We start from the raw sequence: 19,699 nt of genomic DNA, 5'->3' as shown, positions 1-19,699 counted from the left end.
TGCCGGCTGTGAGTGCGGGTGTCACTGTGGGGTGTGCGGCTGTCAGTGCCGGCTGTGAGTGCGGGTGTCACTGTGGGGTGTGCGGCTGTCAGTGCTTGCTGTGAGTGCGGGTGTCAGTGTGGGTGTGCGGGTGTCAGTGTGGGGTGTGAGTGCGGGTGTCAGTGCCGGGTGTGAGTGCGGGTGTCAGTGTGGGGTGTGAGTGCGGGTGTCAGTGTGGGGTGTGAGTGCGGCAGTCAGTGCCGGGTGTGAGTGCGGGTGTCAGTGTGGGGTGTGAGTGCGGCTGTCAGTGCCGAGTGTGAGTGTGGGTGTCAGTGTGGGGTGTGCGGCTGTCAGTGCCGGCTGTGAGTGCGGCTGTGAGTGTGGGGTGTGCGGGTGTCAGTGTGGGCTGTGCGGCTGTCAGTGCCGGCTGTGAGTGCGGCTGTCAGTGCCGGCTGTGAGTGCGGCTGTCAGTGCCGGGTGTGAGTGCGGCTGTCAGTGCCGGCTGTGAGTGCGGGTGTCAGTGCCGGGTGTCAATGAGCCATGTGCGCTGCCTGAGTGATGGTCTGCAGTCCAGCCGTGCTGACCGGACCGGAGCTGCGGTAGTAAACAGCGCCGTACAGAGATGGCCCTATTTTTCTCAGCGGGGTTTTTCGCCAGTTTTTATATTCGGACGATGCRTGTCAGCTATCTTCTGTCACCAGCGCAGAGGAGGGCATAAAGGGAAGGCTGCCTTTTGCAATCACAGACCTCATTCTTTGTAGCTGAACCGGGTAAYCTTTCTTGAACTATATTAGTTCTCGGATGTGGATAACTTCTTCCCTGGGACTGCTATCAGATCCCATGCCTGCTGTTAAAAAGTACTACAAGCACTCTGGTAGCTCTCACAGCATCAGCTTCCGTGGCTCTTAAAATCCCTYTTCCAGGGAAACTGTTGCGATCTCAGGGCTGGGCCTTGGTCTACCTCCTCTCCGTCAATATCTCGGGATACTCCAAGCCCCTGCGAACTTTGGCTTCATGAAAGGCTCCACTGGAGCAAGAGTTATTGCACACTGCACAGCCTGGGCACAAACGCGCACGSCTCTCCTCCTGTCTTACAAATCGCGGCTGGAGCAGATTTCCCAGACGCAGCCGCCCTGGCCAGTCCGGCCCAGCCTGATGTCCATGGCTTCTTGCTKCTGAGGTACCCACCGTCTACAGCATCTCCTTTGCAGAGCAGCAGCACGTGGCACTATGCGTGTTCACAGCGCTGTATTTACACACAACAACAATAACATCTGTTATCATTATGGTCTGGTAAATGCCCCCCGCTGGCAGCGAGTGCCGGTGCCCTCGCCATTAAGTTCRTCCGCCCGCGGGCTGTTCGCCGCCGTCCCGCCGCCGCCAGGACTGCATTTCCCGGCATGCCCCTGGGCACGCAGGCGTGCCTCCCGGCGTGCAGCGCGGCCGGCTTGCCGCTGTCCCACTGGCTGGGCCGTGCCGCGGCCCCGCCCCTCCGCGCGCCGCGGGTCTCTGCGGGGTGGGCCCGGCGCGGGTCCGTGCGGCGGCGGTCCCGGGGCGGCGGTGCCCGCGCTTCCTCGGTCCCGCAGGGGGATGGGCTGGCGGGCCGCTGCCTTGGCGAGGGGTGCGATCCGTGAGTACCGGGGCTGCGCGGAGCGGAAGGCTCGGGGAGGGCTGTGGCGGCGGCACCCGGGGGTGATGGGGGTTGCTCCGGCTGYGGCGGGGTGGGCGGCCTGTGGAGAGCAGCGGGGTGAGCCCCGCCTAGAGGGGTTGCGGCAGCGGGCATTTCGCCTTGGGGCAGGCATGCGCTTTGCTTTGCCGTGTGAGCATCCCCTCTGAACTTTGTTACCCTACTAAATAACAGCTTCGTTAGAACGGGCTCTCTGTCCCAGGTGTGTAGCTGCACCGCTGCCTCTTCGTACTTGCCAGAAGTGTTTCTGGGGATACAGTGTGACTGAGTGCAGAGTTGCTTAGTTCCCTTCCTCATAGCAAACAGCTAAAATGTATAGTGAAAGCACGTATGAATGTGGTGATAAATATCCGGTAACCTAAAAGGAGTGGGACTACAGCGTGAAACAAATCATAATAGTATGATGACATATGAGCTATTTGAAAGTAATCATTCATCATTGCACACAGGGTAGTTCAAATCCAAACTTATGCTATATTAAAATCAGTTCCAGGGTGCTTGTGAACATCAATTTGTAAAAGTTCATGAAACGTGGAATAGAAGTGACATTGACGATTAAAGTTCATACTTCAGTATRCTTCGTTTGTGATGGTTTGGTACATGCAAATACAAAACTTTTCACTCTCTCTCCTACACCTGCTGAAGTGCAAATTTAAAGCACAGATAGGTTCCGAGGTGGCGTGACCTGAGACAAAAGAGAATTGAGAATTAGTGGACTTTGTTTTCGACGTGAGTTTCTGCACTTGCATTTCCTATATCTCTGCTGCTTATTGTTCTGTTATTTGCTACTTCTTTCAGTTAAGCCCTAATTGCTTCATTAAACTGACTGTTTTGCTGAACTGACATATGCTGGCCTAAAAAAAACCCCAAACGCTTAAGCCTTCCAAAAATTTRATTAATAGCTTTGCTGAAGTTTAGGAGCTTATTCTCTTTAGCACTGCAATATTTGGGGTTACTGTTGCAGGCTCTAAGGGCTAACGCAATGYGGCTCTGTAAATTCTTGCCTCGGAAAATAGATTTCTGTCCTGAAGTCCCTTCTGTTAAAAGCAGGTGTATTATGTATTGGTGTATTTTTGCCTTCAGCTGAACTTGCAGTACAAGGCAGCTGCACTTGCAGCGCTGTGCATGTTCCACTAAGGCTGATTTTTATATGTAAAGTTAGTTTAATAGGTGTTGTGCTCTGGCATTTTCAATTTGGAGCAAGACATTGGTTTTAGCCAAATTATGTTTCTATGTTACCTAAGTCAGTTTGGTCGCTGTGACCYAGCTTCAGGTAGCTTCTAGTCCATATGTTCAAAAATGTCACATGTTTGTAGAAATGTCAGCTAAAGACATCTTAATTTCTGCAGGGCTGTGAATCGGGGGTAACAGCAGTCACTGTCCTCTAAATATGTACCTAAATWGTGTACAGAGATACTATGACTTGTAGATGACTTCATCTAGGTAAAATGAAGGTATTTTTAAATCAATTTACTTTCCACCTTATCCTGTAAGGAAAAAAATCATAAGATATCCAGAATMAAACTTAAAATTGTTCAGAATCAATTTATATTTTTAAAGCTCTTTAACATCTGATAATCCTCTTCTGTGAACTCTGCCACCAGATGGTGTCATAAGATTTGAGGTGTTGGTTGACTTGAGCTGATTCTAGCAAAKTAAGAGGATACTATGCACTACAAGTAACTTCTTCGTTTTTATAACAATATTTTTTACATTTGTAGTGTGAGATTTTGAGGTTTTTTCATCAAGTCCTAGACTATTTTACATTTTGGTCCTATTGTGGTGGAGCTGCTAGTGTTCAGCCCTGGGACAAACTGCATTGTTCAAAGATGTAGTAGTTTAGACAGAGCCCTGTATTTCTGTTACCTGGTCATAAATGACTACTATSTAAATGTTTGGAATCCTTAACTTGAATTTTGTTGGCATTAAAGCTCTTTTTACTGCAGAGTGACTTGACTGCCTTGGTTTGAGTGCTTCRAATCACTCTCCAGTGATTCTTCTGTAATGACACTATAAATAGAAGAAGTTCAGTTACTGACTGAATGCTCTCCCTACTTGTTCTCTTGTGTCTCTATAGGTGTTTCTTAGGGAACCTGAGTTTTGACAAGGCCAGGTACCTGCTTCTGTGGAGCTCCAAGAGACGGGATGTATAGAGTGATCTGTTTTGATGTGGCCTTTGAGTCTTGTTATCAGTGAAAGAGATATCATATGCATACCTGTGAAGGATATTACGAGCTTAAATAGCCTAGGAAGGGAAGTAAATGTTACAGAAATAAGTGTAAAATTAAGTGTTGGGTATTTCTGTCATTCTTATTCTGTCTGTATAGTGATGACCCTTTGTAAAGTGACTCAGGGTTACCAGAATAAGCTAAAGTGAATTCTTTTGAAAGTCACAGAAATATTTAAATTATTAGATGGAAATATTTAAACCTAATACKTAATTGTTTTCCCCACATCTTGTGGAACAGTGTATTGCTTCTTAGTAAGACTTTGTCTCAGTCATTATCAATTATGTTTGAGGCTGTAATAGTATGGATACACAGACAGCTCCCTTCTCCAAAGGCTGCTAATAGGGGTCTTAGTTGGAGTACTATGTCCAGTTTTGAACAATTCTTTTAAAGTGCTTTGGTCAAATTGGAAAGGGGAATAGCTTTTTTAATTAGCTCAGGAAATGTGATGTTTGAGGAAAGCATCTGAAGAAAATGAACTCGCATATGTCTTAAAGAGGGAGTATAGGAGGAAACAGAAGCTTTCCAGGTATGTAGATTTTAGGTGTTCTAAATGACAGCATACAGCAGTAATRCTGAATAGCTCTCCATTCCAGTCTGGACAGAGTATATTCCTGAATCTTCCGGTGTGTAAAAGGCTCCCATGAGGAAGATAGCAATAAGGCATTTAGTTTCACTAGGGAGAAATTATCGTCTCGATTTACAGCAAGGAAAACTTAGTTTGCATATTAGRAAATTATTGGCATTGCATATGTATAGGAATTGAAAAGATGCGATTTTGTTGTGGCTTAAAGTGTATGTGTTCTTCTGGTCTGTGCCCTGTTCTTAGATTTACATGAAATAAAAATAGAAGTCAGTGAAAACTGTTCCTGCCAGGTGTTCTGTGCCTGTACTGGTTTGTTTAAGGTATTTCTCTGTGGTGTCCTTATCTCCAGCAGTCTTTCCCTGTGTGTTGTAAAATARCCCAGCCATACTCATAGGATAGCATTCAAACAGTTTCTGTTTTCTAGGCCAGTTAGTGAAGTAAATTTTATCGCTTTTAAGAGGAGCTTAAAGAACTTTGATCTATGAAATAACTCTTCTTTCCTGGCTCAATGTGAAAACAGTTGAGAACTTGTCTGCCCAGTTACAACGTTTGCTGTGCAGTGGTGCTGCTGCAGTGCTCAGGGGTCTAGAGTACCCTTAGTTTCTCACATGGATGACATTAAATCTGGGAAGGCAAGGAGAAATTTACCTTAAAAGTTTTGCTTCTGCTACAAATATTTTAACTACTGGAGTGTAATGGAGTTTTCTCCTTTGCCCTGTGAAAATAAAAAGCCAACTACAAAGTAGCTTGTACTGTGCATGACAGCATCCTGGAGGAGAATAACGCTGTCCTGACTTAACTTGAGTAAATCCTTAAGTTTTTTGTCTGTTGCCTGGGTTAGATTGCACAAATCAACATCTCGAAAGGAAAGTTAGCGCCTCACACATGTGCCCAGAAGCAGGGTAATCAGGTAATCAGCAGGAGTTTTATGCTCTAGCTGGGGATGCGTGGTGAATTCAGATGCCTCAGGGCAATGAATCTTGGAAGAGAAGATGGTGAACGTTGGTGCTTAATGCCATGTAAATTCTGGTGGAGGTGATGACAATTTGAGCATAGGCTTTTGTATTATTAGCATTACTGTTCTACAGTTCAGCTGGTATGTGTGCAACTGGTTGCTGCATGAGAGGAGTTACTAAGGCACAAGGAATCACAGCAAGGAGCTGAGCATGTTGCTGCAGGAACATTCTGCACCGTGAATTTGTAGACTCTGCTCAARTGTTGAGCTTCCACTGCCTTCTGTAGGAACATGCAGCATTTAGTCAGGCCTTTAGACAGGCCAGTGCTACTGATCTCTTTGAAGCCTCCTGAGGATTTCTAGGCAGCTGGAATGCCAGGCTGCCCACCCCACTCCATGGCACTTGTGGCTTTATATAGTCAGTGTTCAGCCACTAATCTGTAGCAGATTTAATCTTGACATACATTTTTAATGTATGTTATCCGGTAAGGTTGAACAACTGTGGATAAATGGATGTTGTAGCAGGAAGCAGTCTAATGCCTAATTTTCTTTGTAGACTATTTTTACTTGTGAGAAAGGTTCTCCAAAATCTCTGTAGCAGACTTGCTTAATTGAATTAAAAYGGTGTGGTTTTTCCAAGTTCTGTGCAGGTGCAGGTTATGGGTGAGTTGCATTTACATCACATAGCTATAAAATGCATCCCTTCCCTTTAAAACAAACAAAAAGTCACCCACTGAACAGTTACATTCCCTCATAACAGAGTGWTATTGTTATATGTTGTTTGTTTCAAAGGCTTTACTTTTTGCTCTTAACATGTTTTTCTTGCTTACAGTTTGCTCATTATTTAGAGTAGCTCATCTTCCTACTCAAGTCCCATAAAAAGCAATTTCCTATGTTGTACAGCAGGTTAGTGATTTCAAAAGCACAAGTTGCTAAATCTGATAAAAGCCTGTAGGTTRTTTATGTTTAAAGTATGTGGGGGATTTTCATTAAGAATTCAAAGGTGCCTGCATTCATCTAGAGAAAGCGCTCTTTCTGAAGTTTCTTCATGAAGAATGAAAGTTCTGAGATCRAACAGACTGATATATGATGAGATGAAATGCAGTGACTACATGGCTCAGAAGCTGTTTGGTTTTTGTTGATTTTGCGTAGTGACTGAGGAAATACCTTTGATTTATTATGTTATTTAAAGTACTTAATGGAAGTTCTTTTACAGTAAAATTGAAGTACTTARTTAAAGTGAACCATGGGTTTTAGAGGTTTTATAGCAGCATTTAGGAGAAAGCTAAGGATGATGGGATGTGGTTTATGTCTGAGACAGTAAGTCAAGGGGTGATTCTGGATATAGAAGGTGTGTTCTCCCAGTCCCTGTAACATCTACTGATGTTATCTGAATCTCTGTATTTCTGAGCCTATGCCTCTGAGGGCTTCTCTCTGTGGAGGTGAAAGGTTCTCTTTTCATAGTGACATCCAATAGCATTTGAATTCTATTAGTATTTTTAGTACTCTGTCATAAGTAATACCCAGCTGATTGGGCAGTTTGCCAAAAACTCTTCCTGTAATCGTGTATAGTTACTATGTGTTTTAATTAGCCAAAACAGGTGTAATGTTAGCTCTGCTGGTGGAAGCTTTTTAATGTTCTGTGCTAAGTGGCCTGCTTTTCCTGATTTAAGTCCCATGCTGCTTTTCACCCCAGCACAGAGTGAATTCCGTAAACACTTGGTAATCTTGACTGAGATCTTGAACACCTGTAGGATATTACTCTGCTAAACKACAAAGTAGTGCCAATGTGGAATGTTGGGGAGGTACAGAATATTGTAATGCAAAAGGAAGTGTSTGAAATTGGTGCAAGGATTAGCAGCCTTCCTTTTCATGAGTACTTCCATATTAATTGCATTAAACCAGCTTTCCTATGTTGGATAGGCATCTAAACATTTGTCACTTGTGTGTGATCATTAATAATTCCTTTAGATCTGTTGCAGCTGCCCAGATCTGATCTGTGTATAAACAGTCTATTGGTGATGTGCTACTATACTCAACAATTCACTGGAAAATCAGGAGTATGCAATATCTCATTTTCTGTTTCTACTCATATTATCTTAAAGTTTTTTTAACTGCTGTCTCAGTTGAAATACATTTAAAAACAAGTTATGACCTTCATAAATGCTTTTAAAATAACTTGTTCCAAAAGATAGTATTTCTGTATCCTGACCTTCAATGAAGGCAGGTGCTTTTGCATGCACATCAGTGATACTATATGAATTATATGCAGGCCAGTGCAAAGTTCTGAATAATATTATACGTTTGTTGGGGGTGATGTGTCAAAATAAACACTTCTACTAATGAATCAAATGTATCAGATGCCCATGCAATGAAGCTAAAAAATGCATGTTTAAACACTCAGGTATTTCATGAGATCAAGAATGATGGCTAGGGAAAACAAGGTGACTGAATCTTCTGTTGTGTTTTAAGTGTGTTTATTTTGGTATGATGATGTGGATTTGTTTTAGGGAGGAAACTTTTTTTCTGTTGTCTAATGGTGGAAGGGCTGTTGCAACTCTGTTTCTTCCCCTTTAAACTGGACAGATGCTGGTATTTACCTTATCTGTAAATGGACGTGCAAATCTTTAGGGAGTTACTTGTCAAAGAACTACATTTTGGACTTAGAGTGGTGTGATTTTATTTGCTGTTTTTTGTTTACAGTTGTACAGAATGATTGAGTATCAGAGCTGCTTTCACCTAGCTGCTCTAGTTAATCTGGATTTGGTAAAAATCCTGTTCCTGCCCTTTGCTYACAGCTTCTCGTCAGTACCAGATTTGGAGGTTTTGATGCCCCTGATACAGAAGGTTCATATTAAATAATTAGAATTAACTTTGTATGGTCAGCTGTGGAGAAGAGTTCTTGAAGAAGGCTGTTGCAGGTTAAGTTTGATGCTATTAGTTAAGTTAGCTCTGAAGTTGCCTAACATAAGATAAAAAAACTTGAAAGGATTTGTACTTTTCTATGCAGCTACAAAATGCCTGGTATTAAAAAATATATTTATTTCCATTTTAGRATGAGGAACTGCCTCTGCTAAGTCTATAAAAATTGACAGTAATGCTCAACAATTCTGTATTTTGGTGTATTTTAAGAGAAAGAAAAATAAAAAGATTATACCCTGTTATTTAAACAGCCATATCTATCTTTGCATTATAACCTAGACTCTCTAGTTTAATTGCACTCCTTATGAATTAAACATGATAAAATACATATGGCATTTAATTTGACCTGCTACTGCTTTCATTTGCATATATGCAAGTTTTAAGTAGATCAGTGTTAAAATGSTGTCTAAATTGAGTATTTCAGTACAAGCCTTCTTACAGAGGCTAATGAGAAAAATACTGAAGTTAAATAACTTCGAATTTTATTTTATGCTGAGTAAATGGATCAATAAAACTTGAAGATGTAGAAAAATAGTGATCTTTGARTGGCTTTTGTTTCATTTTCCTGAGGCCTTAAATATCTTCCTTGAGTGGCCTTGTGTACTGAAATAAAGATCTGAGTTTGYCCTACTTGGTTTCCCCAATTCCTTATCTCTCTGTCAAAATCCTAGTTGAAAAGCRTTTTGTTAATCTGATTTGAGTAGCTGAGAGGATTCCTACAGATCTCTGGTTTTTGAATGAGTATCATGTCTTGGATGACAAGGAACAAAATGTAAGAAAGGGAAAGCTACTTTYTATTATAGAAGTTTTAGATGACTGTTCAAAACTACCGTATCTTTTTCTGAAGAATACTGACTATGCATGAGAGGTRTGCATTCTCTTAAGCTCAGCACAAGAGTTTTCATGAACATTAACTTCATTTACTTTCTTTAGTAAAACAGATTGATGAAACAAGGATCCTGAATGTTGGTTATTTCTAAACTGTTTTTATTTGCAGGTATGGGATAATATTTCCAGAATAATAAGCATGGTTCGGCAACGAAAATGTCCATTATGTCACATTGTGTACAACTCAAAAAAGGTAAATAATTAATGCTTGACATGTATTAGTAGATATTAATATGAAATGTATATGAGAAATGGTTTCATTTTAAATTGTGTGAAGTACAATTTCCCTTTACCAGRTATATATTGCCCTAAGTCTATCTCAAAGAGTATATTTACATGTGTTTTGGAGTATCTTGCTTAAAATGAGCTGTCCAAAATGCTTGTATCTGAATGTTAAAAACATTCAGTGATGTCTTTGAGTTTTTTTATGTTAYTTTGTAAAGATAATGAAGTAAAAAGAACTCACACTTATTTGGCTGTAAATTGTGATATGAGAAGAACACTGTAATACATGATTTTTTAAATTCCTTTTGGAAGATCTGTGTTTCCATATGGAAGAACCAAATGGAATCGTGTAGTACAGCATGTATTTTCCCTAATGTGTCAGTTTGGTGTCCATCTTCTGTGTATTTACCCAAGTCKTCATTGAAACCGAGTGTTTCTGGATGGACCTTCATGTATTGTTTAGCCACATGGCATGTGGAGATGGCAAATRCCAGTGTATTAATTCACACAACTCTTCAAGGTGGAAGATGTTCCTTTCCCTTTGCAGAAGAGATTTCAAAGGCTAAAGAGGATAGTGATTAGTATCTGGTCTTTGAAGATTTCCAAATGCTTTAGGTCAAACACCAGAAGAGAGTTAAAACATCTGGACTGCTTCCTTTTGCTGAATGATGAACATTCTTTCTCTTCCAGCAGCTCCCTTTCAGTAGGAAATAATTAKAACAGTAGTGCAGTTCATGGATCAAGGTTGCTGTAAACAATAAGTGGACATGTACATCTCAGTTTCTGAAGTGTCTASCAGAGTAAAGTAGTATATGGTGATAAATTTACCTGTGTTATAATACAAGTACAGAAAAATGGCTCAGACTGTGCAGGGGAACTGTTTTAAATGCTGTGATTCTGAAGGGTGGTGTCCATGAGACTTTTAATTAAAATTATTCTCAACAGTAATTTGTCCAAAATCAATATAATAAGCTTTGTTACATGCACTGGTATTCAACTTTCTCCTGAATTCTGCATTCTTTGTGTTGAGTTTTAATGGCTCATGTGGGCTCTTCCTTGGGAAAGGTAATATATACCCTCCTATATGAGAGKTATATGCCTACTTGTGCTTTCATAGTCACAGAAACAGGAATGACAACTGCAACAGCCCTTCAGAGGAGTACAATACATCTTTGTGCAAGACAGGAGACTTCTCAGAAATGACCTTTCAGTTTGGGTTTTTTTGATAGTTTTTATTTTTTTCTGCMTGTTCAAGGAGATGGAAGAACACATGAGAAGCATGCTTCACCACAGAGAACTGGAAAACCTGAAGGGAAGGTATGGGAACAATCTTGCATCCTTCCTCCTTGTGCCATTTTGTATGTCCCTCTGTGAAAGAACTCATGACCTATTTCCTTTACAAGCTAAATTGCAGAATTTGTTTTTATGCTTCACTTAGTAACATGCCCTCTCATAAAGCTGGCAATGAAGGTGTTTTCATTATGTCAGAAACTCAGGAGGCAAAGAATGATGTGGAAGAAAGCTTACCTTCATTGCTTTGACTGCAGTGAAATAAAATGACTTCATTCTTGGGTTCTTTTTTTTTTTTTGCAAGAACTAGAATTCTGCCTTTGAGAGAATTAGGAACAATAATATTTTTCTTTTAATTTTTTTTTTTTATGTTTYCCATGACGTAAAAACAATTGTTGATCTTTTTTCCAGCTCTGTGAGAATGATATCTGCTTGAGTGATTGTCATTTGCCATGGTGCAGTTGCTTAAGGGACTTAACTATGGTTAAGTGCTATCTTTCTGGTTTCCTTGTTTTGTTTGAAACCTTTGAAAAGTAGAAAGTGGGAGTTAAGGGATATTCAAATATCCTAATAATASGGAATTAGGTTGCAGTCAGAGTACACTTAAAAGTGTTTTCATGTGTATGGATTTTGAGGTAGCCATGGAGATCAGATACTGTCGAACAGTTGAGTATTTGATATACAGGCYTATTTTTAATAATCTTTCAGCACAAACTTTATATGGAAATGACAAGTCTGTTTTAAACRCCTTTTAAAGGACTAAGAAACAATCCTCTTTCCACTCTTTAAGGTGCAGGAGATTAATTTCATCAAGACATGTGTCTTATACYCAGGGGAAAAAAACAGAATACTCTCTGCACTAGAAGCCGACTTGGCTTCTAGTCAGCTGCCTTGTGGAGACATTTGTTTTGGACTGTCTTCTTCTGACRATGATTCTGAAATTTCACTGATTTTGACATCTTATTTCTGGTCATTTATTTTTGTTTTTAGTTTAGTTTATGGTTCTGGAAGGTAGCTCTAATTTCTAGAAGTTATATGTTGTGTCTGCAGTGGCATGCAAGTGATTAGGCAATTTTTGGTTTTCTATTTCTGTWGGGCTGATGTTAAGTTAAATTTCTTTCATCATCATTACATTTTTTTAAAACTAATATAAYTATCTTTCTTTATTACTTCTTTCAGAAGAATGCACAGAAGATGCTTGTTCTCAAAATAATGATCTTAATTTTTCACTGTGCAACAGAAGCCTTATTCTTTCTGTCTCTCATGCCTCTTCTTATTCCTTCCATTTAAATTTAATTAGAAGTCTTTTAGGAGTCTTTTACAGCCCTGGAAAGCAAAAAGTAGAAAATATGAAGCACAAGCAACAGCCTCATGAGTGTGGCTGAATTGTGTAACAGAAGATGATACCATTAAAGTGTGTGTAGTGTCAACATCTTACTAGTTTAAAATTTAGTATGCAACTAGAAGTTGCTTTTCAGACTTCTGCTGTGGAAGAGGTGAAGGAAATGCACACATTGATTCATACTGTTTTTTCTTTTTCAAGTTAGCTTAGTAATCTCAAGGGCTAGAATATTTTTTTACTCTTCTTTTCTTGAAGTCTTACTCCATGTGATGTATAAGGAGAATTGGATGCCAAGAACAAAGCTGTAGCATATTGGGTTTTGTTTGTTTTTAATTGAAAGTGCTCTTGTACAAGGGACATTGAGTCTACAGTCTGAAGTACACGTCCAGTAAATAAGTTCTTGGATGCTTTCATATTAAGCCTACTTTTGTCATGTTTGCCTCAAATGTCTTTTGTCTGCCTTGTTGAACAGCTAAGATTGTATGGTAGAAGAATGTGTAGACATCATCAGTRTGTCATGGAGTATGCCAGTTCTGGATGGTATAGGGTATGGGAATAATAGAAGTATAGAGCTGAAGGAAATCTAAATTCCCCTCAGTGTAGCTRTCAGAACTCCTAGCCAATTTATATTCAATTAAAGCATTTGTTCCTAACAAAAGAAGTGTTGTTTTTTCCATTAGGCTTGTTTAGATTAACAGCAGGTGAGGTAAGTCTTGTCACACACCTGAGTCTTGTCTTTTCAGACTGTCAGTTGGTACAAGAATCACAGCTTTGTAATTAGTAACTCACAAGTTAGAAGTGATTGAAACAAGTTCTTTGTCCTCAATCCAGCTGTTTACTCACTGGCTTTGTCCAAAGTAAATAAAACTTTGCATTTATTTAGTTAGTCTATAAATAAGGATGATAGAAGTTTTACAAAAGAATTGAAACATGGGTCTTATGAAGAATGTGGATTGTTCTTGAAACCTAATTAGTATCACATTAGAACCACTGGGGTGTSTTTCATGTTGAAATGTCCTTATGATTGAAGCGGAACATTATGTAAAAGGAATATATTTTTCAGCAAGAAGCCAACTTTCTATTTGCAGTTTGCCTTGTGTGATGACCTAAGTTAAAAATAAGTCTTMTTAACTGTGCACAGCTGTGCCATTTATGAGTGTGAAGAGGATYCTTCCAATGACATGAGTAAAATATACTGGTTTGGTTACCTTTGTTGCATTAAAACGATAGCCCAAAGTACAATATATGGGATCTGGGCTTTGCATATTAGTGAGTGTGAAGTGTACAAAATTAAGTACACATAGTTCTGGAAAATACAGGCTAAATTTYGAAGCCAGTGAAATAGTAAATGAAATTTATTTTAATGTTTAATCTGAAATTAACTAGGCTGCATCATACAGAATAATTAAAAACAAAAATTCTGATTTTTAATACTTAACTGTTTAAAAAAAAGCCATCTCTAGGTGTGTCTGAATGACTGCATTGATTAAATATCTCCATTGTGTTAGTAGGAAAACCACTGATATCCAGGATAAATAAAACATAGCTGCTGACACTTGATTAACCACTCTGATAAGGATGTTGCCTTAATATTTTGAGTGAAGGTACATCTTTTGATCTTTCTCTCATTTTATTTTTAACTGTTCACTAAAAAMACAAGGATTCATGTTTGTCTTTTTGCTTTATGGATCCCATTTTCTTGACAGTAGTCATGAACTGGTGTGTTGTATTATTATGCTTCTGTTCTRAGCCTTTGGTCTCAAGTGCACTATGGGGACATGCAGATCTGCTTTTATGAATTAAGTGGCAGAATTGAAAAAAGCATTGTGGAGGCAGCCAGTGAATCCTGTCTTGGTCCTGCTAAGTTATTTGCAGCTGAGTATGCTCTGATAAATTTTTTTCAGATTTTTTTTCTGGCMAACATATATTCCTTGTTTAGGAAATGAACAACATATTCTTTAACACTGGAATATTGGAAGGATTTGTCAGAAGYGCAGTTGTGGTGTTTTTAAAAATCWGAATTTCTTAAAAAGAAAAAAAAAGTAGAGGTCTTGTAATCTTAATCCAGTAACATGAGTAAARCCATTTGTCTGATACAGCTGTCAACTTTCTCCAGCTGAAATTATTTCTATATTTTTTAAGATAAGTCTAAAGTAGAAAGCAGATCTCATGCACACTTGAACCAAATAAAGTACGRTGAACTGAAGACACCCTCTCATCACTCGCTGTGCTGTGGAGTCTTTGGATTCCAGGCAGCAATCTCAGCTGTCCCAGTTTAGGTTATGTTGTATCAGGATTGGCTGGATCCATGTACTGCCTCCACCCTTTTCTAAATTTCACTGGGGGAAAGCTCAAGGCAAGGATTAAATGTAGAAGCTGTCACCAGGCTTCCCCAGTGCAGCTGGCAGCATGGATGGGCTTCAGAGCTCCTGCTAGCTCTGAAAGCCTTTCATYCTGCCTCCTCGCTCACTATGTTTCCTCTGAATAGATTTTGAGTACAACAATTCAAGAAGAATTCCTCCTCCCAGTTAACACAGCTTTATTACCAAGTCTTTTACCTCTTGATTGTTGGAAAAAAATCTTGTAAAAACTGACCATCAAAAAGCTAAACCTTGTAAGAAAAAGCCAGAGAATTCAAGTAACTTAAATATTCTGAGCAAAACCTAGTTGCCTTGARCTCGAGCACATTCAGAGGAAACAAAGTAAGACCAGAGGTACCTGCCATGCCAGTTGGCAGAGTTGAAAGTCCACCCTCTGCCTCTCTTCCTAGGGATAGCAGCCAYGAATGCCAGGTGTGTGGGGTGACACTGGTGGGTTTGTCAGCATATGCCAAGCACATCTCCAGTCAGCTGCACAAAGACAATGTTCACGCCCATGACAGAAAAGAGGAAGAGAAAGATGAGGCRGAAGAAGAATACCTTGACAAAGAACTTACTCAACTAATCAAGCAAAAGAAGGAACAGAACCGGTGAGTTTTCTTTTCTCCTTTTAAGTCATACAATTGCTTTTAACACAATGAGGATGCTCTCCTAACGCTTAGGTGCTCACAGAATGTTAACTGCCTGTAGCCAGTATACTTATTGTGAGAACAATCCACAAGACCTGTGTGAATATCATAGTTTCAACATGCAAATATGACTCTGCTCAATGTTCTTGTCCTGAACAAGATGACTCTGCTCAATGTTCTTGTCCTGTTTCCTCTACTTCTAGTATGGAAATATAACATTTCTCAATTATGGGTAGAAACAGTCTTGTGTTTTGAGAGCTCCCATGTTTTTATTTTAATATTTGATACCTTTTTAACTGAAAGGTKTAATAAATAGACAGTAGTGCTAATATTTATGGTGGAAGGTGTCTGTAGGAATCTGTCCTTTTAGACATTGTTGCTGAACGTGTTTTGTTACAAATGAATTAAATTATTTTGTAAATGTTATACTGAAATCCTATAATCATTGAATGAAATTTCTTAGTTGTTCTACCTTTCTGCTTACCATTAGCTAAACATATTTTGAGTAGCTCACTATAAAATAGAAGGCTGCAGAAAGCAATAAGAATTTTACATGCAAGTCTGCACATGTACATTGCTTGRGTGATGTTCCAGTTGGGAATATATTGTTTAAATAGATTTTTGGCATGGTGATGGTACTAAAATGGCATATGATTTTTAAAAGAAGCTCTTGCTTGCTGTAGCTAGAAATTYGAATTAGTGTTTCCAGATGTTGAAATCTGTGGAGATTATTTGGTTTTGACATCAGTCTGTCATATTAGTGTATCCCTGCACTGCACAATGGTAATGTTTTCATACCAGTTAATGTAGGTAGCAAAAATGCCACTTGTTTTATGGAAGAGGAGTAATGCTGTCAGTGCAGTGTTGTTCTGAGGCAACTAAAACGATAGAAAATCTTTGTCTGCTGGGTGGTGGTTTGGAGAGGGGAAAAACCATAAAGTACATGGATTAAGTTACTAATTTGGCAAAATTGTTTCCATTAGATCATTATCAAGTTGAGTCAGCTCTTAGAACTGTGTCACTTAGACATCGATTTTTTTGAGTTCTYGTCTTAGACGTCAGATTATTTTGCACAGCAGAGCATTTTTCATTAGACAGTATTTATTTGTGAATAAATTAGCAGAACTGGAATGCATCAAAAACATAAAGGGTGGTACAATATGAACTTCAGTTTTACCCAARTCAATTGTTTTTGAGCAGTAGCATGAAAGTTTACTGTCTTGTCCAGAGACCTAGAATGGATGTGCTTCTGTAATCAGTTTCTGGAAAAAACTTCCAATAAAAACTCCTCATTTGGTAGGATGAATACTTAAAACATTTAGACTGCTGACCCTGGGAATAGCTGTAGCTGTTACGGGAGCATTTATCTTTAAGTGTGCATRTGATAGTTTCCACGTGTTCCTGATAAGTTGCCAGGCACAAGTATTATCCAAAGGGCAGTAGATAGTGCTGCTGGGAGGCTCATCCACTCTCGGCATTGCGTGCTGTGGGCTGTTCCAGTCTCTTGGTTAAAACAAGACAAATTATTTTTGTATCCGAGTACGTCTTCTGTGAAAGTATTATATCTAWGTTTTAACTTAAGCTTTATAATCTAAGCCATCATGTCAGTTGTTCTCTTCAGTAGGTAGAATTACTCCTTTTTCACCCTAACTTTCCTGTTTTATATCAGTTCACTTTAGTTACACCATGTAACACCAGCAAAATAGTCTTCAGAGAAAATAATTATCTACTGAGTTTTCTATCTACCAAGATTGATTCAGTTACGAAGATTATGAAAGAAGCTTCCTTTGTATTAGTTTCTTGTTAGTCCAATAGTAAATATAATGAAATAATRTCTTTCAAGATACAGACAAGTATTTGAGAATTAGTCTCTTGAACTGTCCCTGCACCAAATCAGTTGTTCTTCTAAGAGAAATTTTGAAATGATCATATTTAAGTAAGGTACAACATTAGTTTTTAAAGTCAAACACTACTGCAGCTTGAACAGCAAAACTGATAAATAAGTAATCTCTGTTCATTTTTATAATAAATAATTTTAAATTTTCTTCCCATTGCAAATAAAACTCATGAGGCTTGTGGACTGTTGGATTTCAGTAGAATAGCATCAGAATTTAGGCTTTTCTCAATTCTTTTGTAGGCAAACTGAACCAAGTGCAAACCAAGAATTAGAACGTGATGATAGGAGATCACAGAGAAGRCGAGAAGAAAGAGATGCTTGTAAAGAAAGAGAAGCTTATGATCAGTCGTCACGGCATCATCATAATGCATCACAAAGGGACTGGCCTAGGCAAGGCCAATTTTCACACTCTCAGTGGAACCTTAATATAAACAGACATTCAGGTGGCCCAAGGGGCCGCTCTGGGTGGTACCAGAATGTTTCAGGGAGCCCTTCAAAGCGACACAACTATGGGGGGAATTCTGGAAATGCTTGGCATCCAAGTGGGTGGGGAAGAGGAACATCAAATTGGCATCATGGTGCCAGGGAAAGAAATTCTACTTGGCACACAGAAGAAAGAGGTCATTTTTCTAGCAGGAATTCCAAGAGTTATGGAGGAAACTGGAAACCAAGTCCTCATGGTGCAAATGGCTGGAATTTTGGRAGCTCAGGAGATTCATATTCATCAGAGCCAAGTAAATACAATAAGGAAAGGTACACGTGGCCGTGGCGAGAGAACGTTGATGTTCTGCCATACAGAAATCAAAGAAATAGGACTGACCTCAATTTTGCTAGTGATGAGCTCGCTTCTGAGGGGGCATTGGATTTTGGTACATTGAAACAACCAGAAAGCAAAACTTCAAGAGCCAGTGGTAAAAGTGTCAGTCCTTCCAGAGATAAAACATATCGCTGGACTCCCTACCCATCCCAGAAAACTGCAGAGCAGCAGCCACGGTCTGAAGATAATGTTTCTAAAACTTCAGATAAAATAGATTCTGTACTTGCACCTCTTACTGATTCATCAACAAAAGGAAAAACTTGTGAAGCCAATGTTAGCCTTTCAAAACTCAAAACCCAGGAAGCATCATCCCCTTCTAATGGAACCTCAGATCACCTTGATTCTTGCAAGGTAATGGAAGACTGTTCTAGTGGTGAAAAGCCTGACAAAGATGATAGTAGAAGTAATACGATGCCATCACTGAAATCCCCTCTTCTGAATATCACAGGTATAAAGTTATCCTTGAATAAGCAAGACACAAACAGTCTTTTAAAAAAWGTCAGCCTTCTGTTATCCTCAACTAGTGGTGAAGAGCAGAATCATTTGAATGCGGTGAACTTGGAAACAAACGGTTTCTCTTACTCATCAAAGCTGCATGGTGCTAATGTTGGTAACTTACAAGACAACAAAGATGTGCTTGGTAGCAATCTTGGAGAGCCTATTAATAACCTAAGTGAAGCAGAACAAAACCCCAATCATGTTCAGTCCAACCATTCCTTGCAAAATGCTCTCTTAAGCTCTTGCAAAGATAGAAGTGACCAGAATAGGGAAGAAACTGGGAAAGCAATGCCAAAGGAAGAGTTCAGATTAGATTCATTAGAAGATGCGAGTAGTGCTGATTTAATGGGAAGTGAGAAGTCAGAAGTAAGAGTTGAAAAATTGGGTTCTTCTGTTAGTTCTTGTTTACCCTGTGACACTCCTGAAGGTAAAACTGCCATCTCTGAAAAGGAAGATGAAAAGCCATCTGCTTCAAGTATTGCTTCTGCTGAGCTAAAAAATTTTACATTTCGGATAGAATCCCCAATTTCTTCATCAAGCAATCAGGACCGTTTGCACGTGGACTTGAAAACCTCACAGGACAGGGAAGGAAATGAGGAATGTGTTAAGTCACATGACCAATTTGAAATGGAAGGGTTTGAAAATCCTTCAGATAATGAGCTTCAAAAAGGAGGAAGCCAGTCAGCAGGCCTCCTTCTTCCAGATTTAAGCAAGCTTGGCCTGCCTGCTTCTCTGCAAAGAGACCTGACACGGCATATCAGTCTGAAGAGCAAAGTCGGGGCACACCTTCCAGAGCCCAATCTCAATAACGCACGTCGCATTCGGAATGTCAGTGGTCATCGGAGAAGTGAGACAGAGAAGGAGTCAGGGCTTAAGCCCACCCTCAGGCAGATTCTTAGTGCTTCCCGGCGAAATGTTATCTGGGATCAGGTCATCCAGCAGGTAACCAAGAAGAAACAGGAACTTGGCAAAGGTTTACCAAGGTTGGTAGCTTTCAGATCTTTCCCTCTCAGGGCATGTTGGCAGGGGAAGGTTGTTTTACTCTATATCTGAAATGAGCTCCAAAATCCTAAAACTAGACTTCATCATGAAGCTTGCTATGCCATGATCTTTTGAGGAGATCTTGCAAATTATGCAATTTTTTTGCGAATAATCCAGAGTTTTTATGATTAATTGATGCTATGAATGCATGTCTATCCATAGATAAGTAATAGCAATTTGCTCAGGAAAGAGTGATCAGTTCATAATGGTTGGTGTAATATCTGAATGTGGATGGTAACAGTGGACTTATTTTTCAAGTTCTAGTAATGGAAGAATGTAAAAATGCAATCAGGATGAGAACAATACTGTCACAGTTGCCTATTTCCGCACTAATTCA

General features: G+C 39.6%; 1 protein-coding gene across 1 annotated transcript in view; it reads left to right on the top strand.

Annotated features, from left to right (window-relative positions):
* Positions 1-1,471: 1,471 nt before the first annotated feature.
* ZNF106 (zinc finger protein 106) overlaps positions 1,472-19,699 on the top strand; it is a 38,411-nt gene continuing 20,183 nt past the window's right edge. The window contains exons 1-5 of the mRNA XM_057365987.1: positions 1,472-1,609; positions 9,355-9,438; positions 10,726-10,787; positions 14,873-15,070; positions 17,247-19,304. Of these exons, the coding sequence (XP_057221970.1) occupies positions 9,385-9,438; positions 10,726-10,787; positions 14,873-15,070; positions 17,247-19,304 (2,372 nt within the window). The 5' untranslated portion in view covers positions 1,472-1,609; positions 9,355-9,384. The remainder of the gene's footprint in view (positions 1,610-9,354; positions 9,439-10,725; positions 10,788-14,872; positions 15,071-17,246; positions 19,305-19,699) is intronic.

The sequence above is a fragment of the Malurus melanocephalus genome, unplaced genomic scaffold (genome assembly GCF_030028575.1).
Source record: "Malurus melanocephalus ecotype Western Australia unplaced genomic scaffold, MMel_1.1 scaffold_2, whole genome shotgun sequence".
Taxonomy (NCBI): domain Eukaryota; kingdom Metazoa; phylum Chordata; class Aves; order Passeriformes; family Maluridae; genus Malurus; species Malurus melanocephalus.
This window is presented reverse-complemented; position numbering and strand designations above follow the sequence as displayed.